The sequence below is a fragment of the Camarhynchus parvulus genome, chromosome 9, assembly GCF_901933205.1.
Source record: "Camarhynchus parvulus chromosome 9, STF_HiC, whole genome shotgun sequence".
NCBI lineage: Eukaryota > Metazoa > Chordata > Aves > Passeriformes > Thraupidae > Camarhynchus > Camarhynchus parvulus.
In genome coordinates, this window is record NC_044579.1 from 19,002,165 (window position 1) to 19,016,491 (window position 14,327).

The 14,327-nt window shown below is 49.9% G+C and overlaps 2 protein-coding genes across 5 annotated transcripts in view; one reads left to right on the forward strand and one right to left on the reverse strand.

Annotated features, from left to right (window-relative positions):
* Window positions 1-15: 15 nt before the first annotated feature.
* On the reverse strand, window positions 16-6,708 carry SLC35G2 (solute carrier family 35 member G2). Of its 3 annotated transcripts, none has more exons than XM_030954341.1 (3): window positions 6,337-6,708; window positions 2,469-2,542; window positions 16-1,759 (listed from the first exon to the last, which is right to left on the reverse strand). In XM_030954341.1, the coding sequence occupies exon 3, from the start codon at window positions 1,735-1,737 to the stop codon at window positions 508-510; it is 1,230 nt and encodes a 409-aa protein (XP_030810201.1). In that variant the 5' UTR covers window positions 1,738-1,759; window positions 2,469-2,542; window positions 6,337-6,708; the 3' UTR covers window positions 16-507. The 3 variants fall into 3 exon arrangements, with proteins under 3 accessions (XP_030810201.1, XP_030810200.1, XP_030810199.1); XM_030954340.1 differs by having other exon boundaries at window positions 2,469-2,538; window positions 6,312-6,708; XM_030954339.1 differs by having other exon boundaries at window positions 6,312-6,708.
* A 614-nt stretch (window positions 6,709-7,322) lies between these two features.
* The window catches only part of STAG1 (stromal antigen 1), a 154,151-nt gene continuing 147,146 nt past the window's right edge, over window positions 7,323-14,327 (forward strand). For both annotated transcript variants that reach the window (XM_030954533.1, XM_030954534.1), the window contains exon 1: window positions 7,323-7,372. The gene's annotated coding sequence lies outside the window, so the exon portion shown is untranslated. The remainder of the gene's footprint in view (window positions 7,373-14,327) is intronic.

Here is a 14,327-nt window from a genome sequence, read left to right on the forward strand (position 1 = left end):
TCAGCCAGAAATTTAGCCACAAAGCACAAAAAGCTTTACTGACTTCTTTATACACACGGGAAATGCAAGTTTTAGCCACAGAAATTTAGCATTGCTCCATTTAGAATATGACAGCCAAAGCTTAAGAAGCATTACAGAGGAAATGACAATTTGGTTTGACCATTTTAATGGTTTTGCTGCTCATCTTCCTACTACCACAGCACACATGAATGAGAGTCACTTCTGAGTCCCTCTGTATTGCTTTATCCAGAGAAGTTCAAGAAGAGCTTGGCCCACATTTCAGTGGGCCAGCCTGTGCTGGCTGTGCTACTCTTTTGGGTATGACAAAATGGTTGTGTGCAGCAGAACAAATCCACCTGGCACAGGAGCCTGGAAACACCAACATTGCTACATCAGCTGAGAAGTGAAATGGTAGAGAGAGGGCCTGGCCACTGGGCTTGGACACAGGAGTTGAAAGGAGTCCCCTCCACATGGTCACAGCCAGAATGAGACATTGAAAACAGACATTCATTTACTGGGCAAATCCACAATCTCCTGATAATCTTGCCTTCTTAATTCCTTCCAGGAAAGCTTATAACATGCAAGGAAAAAAACACTCACCAAAATAAGCACTGCCCCCACCAGATCACAAGTGCCTGGGAAGCTGTGCAGCACAAGCAGCTGCAGGACCATGGCAATGACGATCTCCAGGTGCTGCACAGTGCTCACCAGAGCGGGGTGGAACTTGCCCAGGGCATGGTAGACCCCCAGGAAGGCTGCAGTGGAGCACAGGCAGATGGCAAGGAGATAGCTCCAGGTTTCCCCATCCAATGGGACGATTGGCTCCTGGAGCAGGAACATGGTGGACACTCCCCACACTGTTCCTGTCCAGCTGAAAGTGAACAGTGCTGTCCACATGCTGACGTTGTCTTTGATGGACCTGTAGATTATCATGGAGAGGGCAGTGGTCAGACCGGCCATGACTGTCATGGTATAGCCAAAAGCTTCTTTCCAGGTGCTCAGCAAAGAGTTTTCCTCCTTAACAATGTTGGGGATCATGACCAGACAAACCCCGCACACACTGCCCATGACAGTGAGCACGTCTATATAAGCCATTCCTTCATCTATGAGTAAAAAAGCCAGAATGGCACTGAACACTGTGGTGGTGGCCCTCCACATGATGGTCCCATTGCTGGGGGGCACTATGGAGAAGGAGGTGTAGGCACAGGTGATGGAGATGACATTGCAGACCCCATAGAGGAAGAGCCGGAGCCTGTAGCCTTTGGGGCCGAAGGGAGGCTCGTGGTGGTAGCACACAGCAATGAGGGACAGCACCTGCAGCACCGAGCGGATGAAAATCAGCTCCAGAGACGGCACTTTGGAACGGTCAGAAATTAACCTTGTGATCAGAGCCACACATCCGTGAGCCACGGCAGACGCGAAAAGGACTGCCCATGTTTTCCTGGACTGCAGTACATTTCCTTCAGGAAAGTGCTGGGATTGTCCAGCCTCATCAGGTTTTGGCAGTTGTGCTGGCTTGGTGTCTATTGTACCAAAAAAAGTATTTTCTCTCTTTTTCCCATCATTCAGTAATCTTCTCTTAGGATTATCCTCCATAAATACTCCAGTATCTTCATTAACATCCTCACATCCCTCTTCTCCTGGCTGGGGATAATGAGAGGTGTATTTCACTGTTACTGTGTTGGGATGAATTTTCACTCGCTTTTTGACTGGGTATTTTTGGGAAGATGTATCCATTTCCTTAGAGAAATGCCCTGGTCTTAAGAAAAAAAATGGAGATACACTGTTGTTTACTGAATAGTAAAAGATTCATGGATGCAAGCATTTTTAGTGTTTACAAGCTGTTTTTATCAACCAAATCCAAGTACTAGCAGCCCATTCTTGTGTTTGCTTTAATTTTTCACTGAGTTACTGCTAAATACCTTTGATGGCTGGGCCATTTGGATCTCCTTAAAAGTCAACCACAGCACTTCACTTTAGTCACTAATTTTTGAGAATAACATATTTTGTCATTATGCATGGTATACATAATGAATTCTAGTATATTCTAATAAGAAAGTTCTCTTGCTAAGCTTTTTGCCCTGTGGTTATGCATTATTGTTAATGGCTTGCCAGTGTTACAGGAGATTACAGGAGAGATTTGGCTGAAGGAGATGACAGAGTAAGCCAGGGAAATAGGGAGCACGCCCGGGCAAGTCAGCAGTTTGCATATGGATAACAACACAACTTTGAACACAACTGTGGCAGTGTTGAACCCTTCTGTCTCCTCGGGAAGGGCCATTTCCCACTACACAAACAGCGCCTGTGATTCCTGCGGGGTGGGGCAGTTGTTCAATAAAAGCAAGGGTACGTCATTGAAATGACTGTTCTCACACCATCTGTGCAGAACCTTCCAAGAGGCAGCAGGAGCAAGGAAACCTTCCCTGTCTTCTCTTCACCCCAGCAAATAAAACCTGTGCAGACCTTACCTGTGACAGAAACATTCGATTCCAAGGCAGAAGGGGAAAACACCTCTTCATCACCTACATCTTCGATGAGCTATCTAGACAGAAACAACAGTTGCTCTCAGGTACCAGCAGTGAAGGTTACAAACATCTCAGCACAGAAAGTAAAACCCAAGGGAGGCTCAAAGCCCAAACCACTTTAGATGGAGAGAAAGCAATCAGTGGCATCTTGTCAAAACCACTCCTCAGCCATCTCCGGGAATTACCGAGGGAGCTGATCCAAAGAACAAGCGGTGGCTTGCGAGCATAAGGTTCCTACAGCTCGACAACAAGCCAGCCCTGCCTCCCGTGTCTGCTGTGCCGCCCCAGGGGCTGCAGAGGAGAGGAAGCCGAGGGGGACCCATCCTCCCTGCTCGGAGCTCCCCCCTCCGGAGCGGAGCTCTGGCAGCAGCAGCAGCAGCAGCAGCAGCTTGGCCTCTGCGCTGGCCCCGCAGGAGGATGGGGACAGACACTTCTTGTCCCCAGGGGGGACAGCAGAGTCCCTGGGGGTCCTGGTGCTGCAAGACCACAGCTGCTGGATAATAGGCTGAAGGGCAGGACGGCAGAATGGCAGGGAGAACACAGGTCTAAAGGCAGTGGTAAAGTGCGGGCAATAGTTGCTCATAGAAACACTGAAAATACTGCGGCCAGGTTCAGCCTTGGCATTCTCTGGGCTTGTGATCTGTGACAGCCAAGCATTGCCTGCGGCTCTGGCAAATCAATTTACATGAGAATGGGACAGTCTGCCTTTTTCCTCACAGGCTGAGTGTTCATTAACCCCCTGCTACACCCAACTGAGCTGCAGCCGACTCCCTGCTCTCCTGGGGGGACACGGGCGGGAACCGGGCCCAGCTCGGGGGGAAGCAGCAGCACCAGTTTGGATCTGCACAAGTACCAGGGGCTCAGGACCCTCTCGAGTCCCCCCGCCTCTCAGGAGGCCTTGCCCAGCACTGCTGATCACGTTTTTGTGCTGCAGCCCCAGGGCCAGAGCACTCCCTGCACGGTGAAGAGCATTCCGAGTGTCCATGGGCAGCTTGCTGGGCAAGGAGCCTGGGAACGAGCAGATGAACGCCAGCGAGAGTAAACAGAGTTGGGTACCAGGTGTGCTAGCGGGCACTTCAAACAACACATCAACATTTACCTGCCAGAAATCTGCTCCAGGCTCACCTGCTACCTTCACTTTTCCTTCAGTTAAACCATTCATTTCCGAATTTTAACATGCAAATGCAAACCGCACCGAGCCCAGGAAGGCAGTGATTTTCACCTGCACAGCTTTTCCTACCTAGCATTTCATTGTGTTACAATCCACAGTTTTGCCTTGCAGCCTTAAAAAAATTAAGACTGTCTTGCTCTAAGGCACAACATACTGGATCGTGAATAAAATAAATGGCAAGAAAGGAAGACAAAAGCGGACAACAGGAATTATTATTAGATTGACAGTAGACCCCTGGGTAAACTCATTCATTTCCCTAAGAAACAGCTGAGTAAACGCGGCAACTGTTCCTGAAAACAAAACCAAAACAGCTCATTTGTTACTATGAGCATACAACAGTAACTTTCTTGGTTCCTGGCTTTTAGATTATATTTTCTTTCAACAAATAGTTGCAAGTTCAACATAACAGTTTCGAATGTGGCACTGGACCTGTGCAATGTATTCAGGAATCTCTCTGGAGGAAAACAATAGATGGTGAGCGCATAGCTCAAAATGGCTGTTCTGCACAGAGCTGCTCAGCTGGGAACCAGAACACTTGGGAGTCTGGAAAGTGGAAGGGCAAACACGTGTGAAAGGCAGGAGATGGGAAGTAATAAAGAACAAAAAAATAAATAACAGGAATGCTTAGCCCAAAATATCATTTTCCCAACTAAATACTGAGTGTATGACAGATGTGATGCCAACCCTCCCACAGTACCTTTGTTTGTAGTCTTTGGTGATCTCGCTTTTCTTAACCAGGGAAATTTTCTATGGAGATTGAGTTTAGGGCATATCCCAGATCCATTATGTGTGTCCCTGACACAAATTTAAAATACACAGAACTCAGCACAGCCTATACAGACAACTTGTTACTTCTCTGCCCATGCCTTTTGTGGAAATGACATGAACTTTTTATTTTTCCTTCACATCTGGAAACTTAACGTGGCTTATTTGCATTTTCTATTAAAAACACAAGTTGATTTTTAATCAAGTTTAATACAAGGCTGAAGATGAAGCACTATACAAAATTCTCAAGTTATATAACAAACATTCCCAATTCAGCCTGGGACACCCATTTCAATTACCAGCTCATTGAAATCACTGACAGCTAAGTGTGAACCCTGTTTTCCCTAGGGGAACAAATAACAAATGGAGATGAAATAAATGGCACAGATCATTGATAGAATACAAACCATGATTTCTTTTAGAAGAAAAATGAATACTCCCCTCCTTCCTTCTTTCAACCACTGCAAGTGCTGGTTAGCCAGGTAGAAATGGGTGATTAGCTGCCCCCTGACTGCAGGGGGTGGGAGCCTGAACTCTCCTCCTGTGACTGAAGGAATGAGGGCTTTGAGGTCTGGTGATTCTAACCACCAATCTCGAATAAACTCACCAAAAAAACCCAAAACTCTAATCTTCTGCCAGATTGGTTAAAGTCAGTCAGAAGTGTTATTATGAAAGACTCACAGATGTGGCAATTCCAGCCAGGGATACGGAGTTGGGAATAAGTCAGCTACCCCTGCTTTCTGAAAGACAGGCTCCATAGGAATGCTCCTTTGCCTGGTCTGTGAAAAATCCTGACCAGATCAGGCCGAAACTACCAGAGGGCTGTGAGCAGTCTCTACAGGATAACTACAGACTGACAATTCTCCCTGAACATCACACAATGAAAGACCCACCCACCCCTGGAAACCCACGGAACTGACTGAACTCGTGCCACCTTCTCTAAGCACATGTGTACACTGACTTCTCAGCATAAGGCATTGTCTTTTGATTCCTTATCAGGTGCAGGAAAATCTCCTGAAGTCCTGTTTCAGCACTATTAAACCACCTGGAGATTCTTAGGTGTTTCATACTTCAGGCAATTGCACATGCCCGTGCACTACACTCAGGTGGTGTACAAGAACCTTCATCTTTTTAGCCAGATTGACATAAATCAATTTGATTAAAAATACATTCCAAGGAACTCAAGTCTTTATTAAAATTTAATGAATAGCAAAAGGTATTTAAGAAAATGAAGAAGCAATTACATGAAAGGAGTTTTTAGCACTTAAGCACAAGAGCAAGCATTATACACAAACCAACAAACCAGTATCCCGTGTCTTCAAATTAATTGAGCTACATCCAGCAGCACTGCCTGAAGGAAGAGACAGTACAACCTTCACTGACTACAAATACAAACCCTACACTGAAGTCCCACGAGTTGTCAGTACATTTCTCATAATATTTTGCTACCCAAAAAACGACCTGTTTGTGCTAGCTCACTGAAAGCAACCTCATTTGATGGCATATACCTTTAATTCTCCTTGCTTTCTCTATTCTCTTGCTGAATATGGGCTCCATCTGCAGCCATTTCCATGAAAAAGTACTATTTTCTAATTTCTCCATTCATGCCTGTTGCCTGCTGCAGCTCCTACCTTTGCAGCACCAACACTTGCATCAAGTGATTTTGAGAGAACAGCCACTTTGCCTGCAAACTTCCCATTCCAAAAACCCTTATCTGAACAAACCCCTTCAGATAGCAATTCCAGGCACAGGGGAAAGAACAGAGAACACACAAACACTGAAATATAGTCCCCTACAGCACAGGAAAACAGCTCAGTTAGAGGTAAGAAAGGTTTTAAGTGGTACATTACAATGGGGTGAAGCACGAGACGGCACCTTCGGTCCATGACAGCAGATGACAGGTCGAGATTAGAGATCCCTCACTCACTGCTTTGGATCCTCTCCCAACAATCTGCACCCCCTGTTAGCCAGCGGTGCGTGCGGGGTGTGCAGGAGGGGACAGTCGCCTGCAAAGCGACCGAGCTGGGGAGCGCTGCGAGGAGGGCGGCATCAATCGTGACGGCAACTGTCGCCGATAAGAGGGCACTCGTCAGAGGACGCGGGGCGTCTCCATGGGAACCCCGGAGCGGCTGCAGGAAAGCCCCTCCGGGCAGCAGCGGGCGGAGGGCGGTGGCTGCCCCGGCTCGGTCCCCGCCGTGCCGCGCCCTCCGCTACCGCCCCCGCCATGGCGGAGAGCGCGGGCCCCGCTGGGCCCCAGGCACATCACTGCCGCCGCCCTGGCGCCGGGGGCGCGCCCGCCGAGGCACGGCCGCGGACTGGGGAGGCGCTCCGGCCAGGCTGGGCCCTCGTCCCTGTTCTGTCGCGACTGTCACGACCCCCTTCCCCCGCCCCGTGTCTCTGTCCCCGCCGCTTCACTGGGCCCGAGTCTGTGCCCCGCCCCCGCTTTGTCATGACAGACAACCCCTCCGCCGGTGCCCGTGTCCCCGCCGGCTCTGTCGCGACAGTCGCACCCCCCCGAGCAGTGTTTGCGGGCACGCGGCGCACGCGCGGCCGTTTCCGCGCGAAAGACGTTTTCCCGCGTACCGCGCGCGCCGGGGCGGGGCCGCTTCCCCTCGTCCCCGCCCCTTCCTCTGCGCGCGGCGCGGTCGCGCGGCGGCGCGGGGCCGGGCGCGCGCGGTGCGGCGGCGCGGGCGGCAGGGGCGCTGCGCGCCCGGCGCGCGGGGCGGCTGCGCCGTGGCGGGTCGGAAATGCCGCCAGGTGGCGGTTTAGGATCGCGGCCCCGCTGAGCCCCGCGGGCCCCGCCAGCGCCGCCGCCCCGGCCCCGGCCCGCGCCCGCCGGACCCCGCGCGCCGCCGCCGCTCCCGCAGCGCTCCCGGGGCGCTCCCGGGGCGCCGCCGCGGCGCGGCCCGAGGTGAGCGCGGCGCGCGGGGAGGGAGCGCGCGGGAGGCGCCGATCCAAGATGGAGGCGCGAGGGGCGGGGGCAGCGGGGCCGGGGGCCGCTCGCTCGCTCGCTCGGTCTCCGCGGCGGCCGGGCCGGGAGCGGGCGCTGCCCGTGCGAGGAGAGAGGAGAAGGGGAGGGAGGGAAGAGGAGGCGGCGCGGGGCGGGGGCGGCTCCTGCCGGAGCAACGGGTCCCCCGGGCGCGGCGCTCTTCGCCGCCATCTCATTGTCCCCGCCGGGGCTTTGCCGGGGGGCGCGAGGCCGAGCCGGGCCGGCCTCCCCCGCCGCCGGGCCTGCGCCCCGCTCCGGGTGGTGGCGGCCGCGGCGGGCCTGTGGGGGCGACGGGGGATGCTCGGGCGGAGCAGGGGTGGCGCTTCCGCCGCGCGGGGCTCGGTGGCGGCGGCCCCCGGCCGGCCCCGGGCGGCGGCGGAGGAGGGAAAGTTCCGGGAGCCGGTGGGCGGCCCGACTCGCCTTTGGCCCGGCCCGGCCCGCCGCCGGGACCCAGCCCACGGGAGCGCCCGGGCCGCCCGAGCGCCTGGCCGGGATCCAGGGGGGCCAGGCCAGGGTGCAGCCCCGGGGCCGGGGACCCCCGCCCGCCGCTCCTGTTGCTCATCCGCGAGTTTCCAGTGCGGTGGCACCGGGGCGAGCGGCCGCCCCTCGGCCGGCCCGGGGGACAGAACCGTGTCACGCAGCCGTGGGGCTGCCCCGTGCTTTAAATGGGAAAAGCAGCGCGCCGAGCCCCGGGGATGGCGGGAGCGGAGCCGGGATCCAGCGATCCACGGCTCCGGGAGCAGCCGAGTGCAGGCAATGCCTTGTGGCCGGGGCTGCGAGCGGGGGAGAGGCACAAAACCGGGCTGGAGTCCTGCTCTGTTGGGCTCAGACACAGCAAAGGTTGTGCTTGGAGCCGTGGAAGGCTTCGGTGCTGGGTGCTGGTCACTTGGCCTATCCTGGTTAGTGGTGGACACCTGCACTCTGCTTTCCCTGTGTTCCTGGGATGAAACAGGGAGTGTGAGCAGTGGTTGGGAGGAAGTGTGGCTTGGGAGAAAGAAAATAGTTGTAGTATCCATGGAGAAACTTAAAGGGACATGACTGCCAATACCAATGTCAAAAACTTAGTTTCTAGGAAGACAGGGTGAGTTTAATTAAACTGAATTGAGCTGCTTTGTAAGTATTGATTATTTCAGTTGCATTTCACACAATTTTGTAGCTGTGTAGAGTTAATGTAGTGATAGCATCTATTGTTGAGGTTGCTGAGGAGTGAAAAACCTTCTCCAGATCACACCACCAATGCAACTGTTATTAAACTATGTCCTGTGTTTGGTGGGATAGATGACATTAATGTTTGGCTTCAGGAACTTTTCCGTGTTATTACACTATCGAAAAAGGAGAGGTGTGAGAGAAGGATCCATGCAAATTCTTTGGATCCAGAGCAGTTTGGTCTTGCCCAGTGCTATAGCAGGGTTATTCGATGAGTGTTTGTACAGTGTAACCCATCCACCCCTGAAGAACTCACTGGGCCACAAGGCAGCAGGCAGTTTGTCTGTCAAAAGGCGTTCTGACCACGTGAAGAAGTTCTTCCTATTACAGAATTAGAAGCCAGTTTATTTTTTCTTTCTGACTCAACTGTGATGACTTTTTATTGGAAAGCCTGAGAAAATACACGTAGGGGTGCAAAGGGTTTTGAAATGACACACTAACCCGTGGTGCAGCAGGATTTCCTTGTGAGCAGGAGCTGACTTCAGGGTTGTGATTATTCTGAGAGGATGTAACTGTTACTGGCTGCTCAGTAGAGAGTGTGCAGTTGAAATTCTGCGTTGCTGCTGCTGATGGACACATGGATTTACATCAGTGAGAGTGGGTAGTGGGAATGAAGCTGGGTGAGCAATTAATGCCAGTTCTGGAGGTTCAGAGCACTTCATCCATCTAGAGCCCCTGTGTCCAGAGGACTCTCTGGTGCTTCCTAGCATTTTACAAAGTGCTGGAGGTGACTGGTTCACTGAGGGACAGCATTTCTGGCCAAATGTCCCACCCACACACTGTGGTCTGAAGTTGTGAGGGCAGCTGGAGCCCTGCTGCTGGAGCCCTGTGCCTGGGGTCTCTGAGCTTGTCACCTCCTGTCCCTGTCCACAGCCTGCCCTTCATGTTGTGCAGACTTGGACGTGACCTCTTCTGCAACTGCCGTGCACCTTTGGAGAGTTGAGAAGGTTTGTGAACAATATTATAGCTCATACTTGGATGCAATGACAAAATTTGTTCCTTGGGGTAGTCAGGAACTCAACAAGTGAATGTTTTTCATTTGAAAGAACAAAATGTACCTCGAGTTTGTGCTGGTAACTGTGGAATGGTTGTAAAGACATGCCCTGGTACAAATTGGCTAAGTACTGGTAATTTAAATAACATTTTAGTGGGCAAGTGAGCCCATAGAAGTGTAAGGATGCAGTGACAGAAATGCTGAATTGTGATGACTTTCTAAGAAGAGTCCTTTTAGTGGAATGAGAACATGCCTTTATGGTAATATTGTGGTTTGTTTGCTGGTAACGTGCACAAAAGCCTCTCACACCCTGCTGAGAATTCCAGAGTGCCAGATCTGTAATTACCACAAGACATACTGAAAGAGGCAAACTCTACTCAAGTTGTGCAGGAATGTTAAAGCCAGAATTCAGCTGCAGCACTGCTGAGTGGGTGATTGGCCTCTCTGGGATCTCCCTGTGCTGTAACTTGGAGTTCTGGGATGAGGCTCTGGCTTCTGCTTGGAGTCAGACCCAGAAGGTGATGCTGAATCTGGTGCCAAGATAAGGAAGTGCCTTATCTCAATCTGCTGTGTTGACTTCAGGACTTAAAATGCCAGCCCATGTCTGCAGGATACTTCCTGCTTTCTTTAAAGTTTTGGGGGTTTATTTGTAGTCACTCTCATTTTTCAGCGGATCTCTGAAGCTCCAGTTGCAGGTTGTCATCTCTTGCTTGCAATGCCACTGTGTCTGCTCATTTGGCTAAAAACAGAAAGGACTAGAGTTGGTTTTTGTTCTTGGAGAAGAAAGGGAAATCCTACAAGGTTTGGAGTTCATGAGCAGATAATTGTTGTGTTGTTTCTACCCACGGCATCCAGGGATATGCAGTATTTTGCTTTTCCATGCTGGTGTAGTTTTATTGGTTTGGGTGTTCAATATGTAATCAGAACACAGAAACCTGTTTCTTTGTTCTCTTAGAATATATGTGGTTTAGAGAGTGTTACTATGACCTCTTGCAACTTTGCAGTCTGAAAAACACTTTCAAAAATAAGTGTTGTTTTTTGAAGGTGCACTCTTGATTTTTTTTAAAAGGCAGACCTCACCTTCAGAGTTAAGGGGAGGGACTGCAGAGGGAATCTTGTCCTTAGTTGTGATTTTGTAGCAATGTGCTAATTTAATTTCTGACATGTCCTGTTGGAAGTCTGACTGTAGGCAGTGGTTGCAGCACTTGGCAGCTCTTGTGTCACTGAGAAAACACCCAGGAGCTCAGGTGCTCTCCCTGTGGTTTGAAGGATCCCTGCTCCTGGCTTTGCCAGCTTTGCCACATTTCCTCATCTGCATCCCTGCAGGCATTTTAAAGTTTGGAAAATGCTTTTAAATAATAACAGTGTGCTTGAGATAGCAGCATGCTTCCAACAAGAGATCCATCGGGGCCCAAAGTGTCACCTGTGTCCTGTTCTGAGCTCTAGTCATGACATGAACTTGGTAAATTTGGTAACTCTGCCTTAATTTTGGAATATCTGGGGGGGAAATGCCTATTTATAAATGCAGGTAATTCCGTATGAAGTACAAGGAGTGCACAAAGAAGGTTTTTCATGCCTTCAGGCCCCTGACTTTGGTGGGTGCTGCTCTCTGTGCCCAGAGCTGGGAGCACTGGCTGGCCAAAGCTACCAGCACCCAGTCCCTGACCTGCTGCTCATCCTGCCCAGAGGGAATTTGGGTCTTAAAAGACACAAAAAGGCTGCACATGGTGTGGTGGGACAGACTCTCAGCCACAGTTGTCAGCATTATTAGATATGAGAGTGGGAGTGTGTTGTGAGCTCCAGTCACACAGTTATTAATCATTTATTTCAGAATTAGGAGCAAAAGGTGGAGTTCTTAAGCCTGTCCCCCTTCAGCTGGAGGGCAGGTTGTTTCAGGTGGTTCCCAAAAGTGATGTTTTACTAGAAAGCAGCGTGAGGGAACATCCAGCCAACTGTGCTCTGTGCTGTGCAAGGTTTCAGCAGCAGATATGTTTTTTATTCTATAAATAAATCTAGTGAGTTTATATTCTGTGACTCTACAAATAGCAGGCTTGTATTATATTGGCAGATTAGCTGAATGAAAACAGTGTTGACAGATTGTTCAGCTCACAGGACAAAGGTATTTTTTGGTAGAGTTTTTTAGGGATTATCCTGCGTGTCAGAAATGTTTCTAAATGTCAACTATTTTTCTACAATACAATAATAAAAATCAAAACAATTAATCTTGAATACATTTTTAAGTATTAAAGTCTACCATGTGGAGGTGTTTTTTGAAACCAAAATCAAATTATCAGCTGAGTATCTGTTTGCTGTCCCCCACATGAGGGTTTCGCTCTCTCCTTTTAGGGTTAGAATCCCCAAGGACCTGGAAGATACCAACATGTTTGTGTTTATAAGTGGAAAATGAAACTTCATTTGCCAACGGGTAATTAATTCCACCTTAAGTGCGTGCTCAGTGTGCCAGTTTTGCATTGTTAATTTCTGGATCTGTTCATTCAGACCACATGAGCTGGCTGCTGCCAGTGGAATTGCTCAAGATGGTTGAGCTGCTCTGCCAGGCAGCCTCAGCTGAGAGGATTCTGTGTCTCCACAGCTGTACAGCTCTCCCTTCCCTTTGTGCTGCTGCTGCCTTGACCTTCCCTGGAGCTGAATTCCTCACCTGGAATTCAAACTGCTCTGCTTGGGAGGGAGGTTTTTCTGCCCAGTGAGTGAATCGAGTCAGCTGTCAGAGTCAGGAGGTGATAGAGCTGATGCAAGGTCAGTGGCAGGAATACTTTTGAGGAAAAATGGAGATGGGGATCCTTCAGCTGAGAGGTTCGGGTTGGCTCAGCTGTGTGTGCCTGTGCTGGCTGTGGGTGTTCAGCTTGGAGCCCATTGCTCTGGGCACAGCTGGGATTCTGTGGGTCACTCTGGCCCTCCCTGAGTGTCCCTGCCAGCTCTGCTGTCTGCAGCCTGTGTTGGTGCTTCCCTGCCCTGCCAGAGTAGCCTGGTGCCATCAGCACCTTGCTGGCATTCTGTTCCAGATGGAAGAGTCCCAGTGTGGCCTCCAGCTCACTCATGGTGTCATGGGCTTGTTTGGGTTGGAAGGGACCTCACAGATCACCCTGGGGACTCCTGGTGCCCTGTGTTCCTGGGACTCTCCTGGGGCCTCCTGTGGAGTCCGAGATGAGCCCTTGGTTTGCTCTTTGTCTCCTGTCTCCTCACCAGGTAACCTGTCCGTGCAAGGGCTCCTGTTGCCATGGCAGCCTGATTTCTTTAAGAGCCTTTCCTGGAGAATCTTGTTAAATGTCTCTTGGAAATTAAAGCAACCTGTCAAGTACAGTCCACTGGTGTAAGGGAGGGCCTTGTGAGAAATCCTGTAGATTTGTGGAACTTGATTTTCTTATACGAAAGGAAGGTTGATTTCCCTGCCTGAATGCTGTAGTTTGTTTAGTTGCCTGCAGATCTATTTTCTAGAATGGTTTCTACTAAATTAGGCTCACTAGACTAACAGAGTGTTAGGTGAGAGAGTAAACATAACTATAAATTACGTTCAAGAGTAAGCACTGCTTCAAGCAGTAGAATTTTATTTTGAAGGCTGTTTTTCTGGTTCACTTATGTGGCTTCTTTGGTGTCTGATAGTTTTGTTTTTCCCACATCCTTACTTTAATAGGACATTGCTTGTGGGAGAGGAATTAAACATCTCTCTTCTAAGAAATGAATATTTTTAACAATAGAGAGGTATTTACATAGTTTGGGATCCCTGTTTTCCCGAGTTCAGTGGATATAGGTCCATGCACTGATAATTATTGATAGTGGAGATGGAGAAAAGGACAGAGAGAAGGAATATACGCAGAGTACTCTCCTGTGGGCCTGTTCCTGTTGGCTACTGGGCTGAAACAAACCCAAACAAATGGTTGCAGTGATGCTGTAAAACAAATAATGTAGCACAGGGAGTGCAACTCAGCACTGCACAGATCATCCTTGCACACGGAGCTGAGACTGGAGGGGCTGCCTGCCTTTGGCTGCCTCCAAAGTGTGCTCAGCCATCTGTAACCTTTGTGCCCTGCTCCACAAAGTGCTCTGGGCATGGCAGTGAGAGTGCAGGAGAGCTGCAGTTTTGGGTACTCTGCCCTTTGAGTCTCAGATCCTGGCTTGTTTATTCTTCACCTCCTTTCAGTTCTACCATTCCAGTGTTTCCCTTAAGCTCTTTGATGCTTTTTCTGTTTTAGCACTAGCCAATTGTTCTGCTTGTATTTACATAAATCAAATGGAATTCACCTATAATGTGTCCTTTCCCATCCCTCTGAGAAGGGTCAGTGCAGCTGATCAGAAGAAATGGAATCATTTCTGTGGGTTTGTGCATCTGTTTTGCTTCCTAAGTCAGAGGAGCGATATTTTTTTTTTTTTTTTTTTTAATATCTTTTGTTTCTGTAAGCTCCATTAGCAACAGTTTTCTCTGACAAAGCAGTAAGATGAAACTGAAATTTAATGCCTGGTTCAAAATGGTTTGGGGAAGTTTTGAATACTAATTATTGTGCTGTTGTAAAAGGTACTGGACGTGCTCAGAACCTGGAGAGGTGTGTTTTGATACTGAGCTGTTACACTTAATTTTCTTCCCAAAAGCAACCAGAGAAGCTGCTTGTTTTTGCTTTGCAAGGGAAAGTTTTTACACACACACGTTCATGTTGGTGGAAC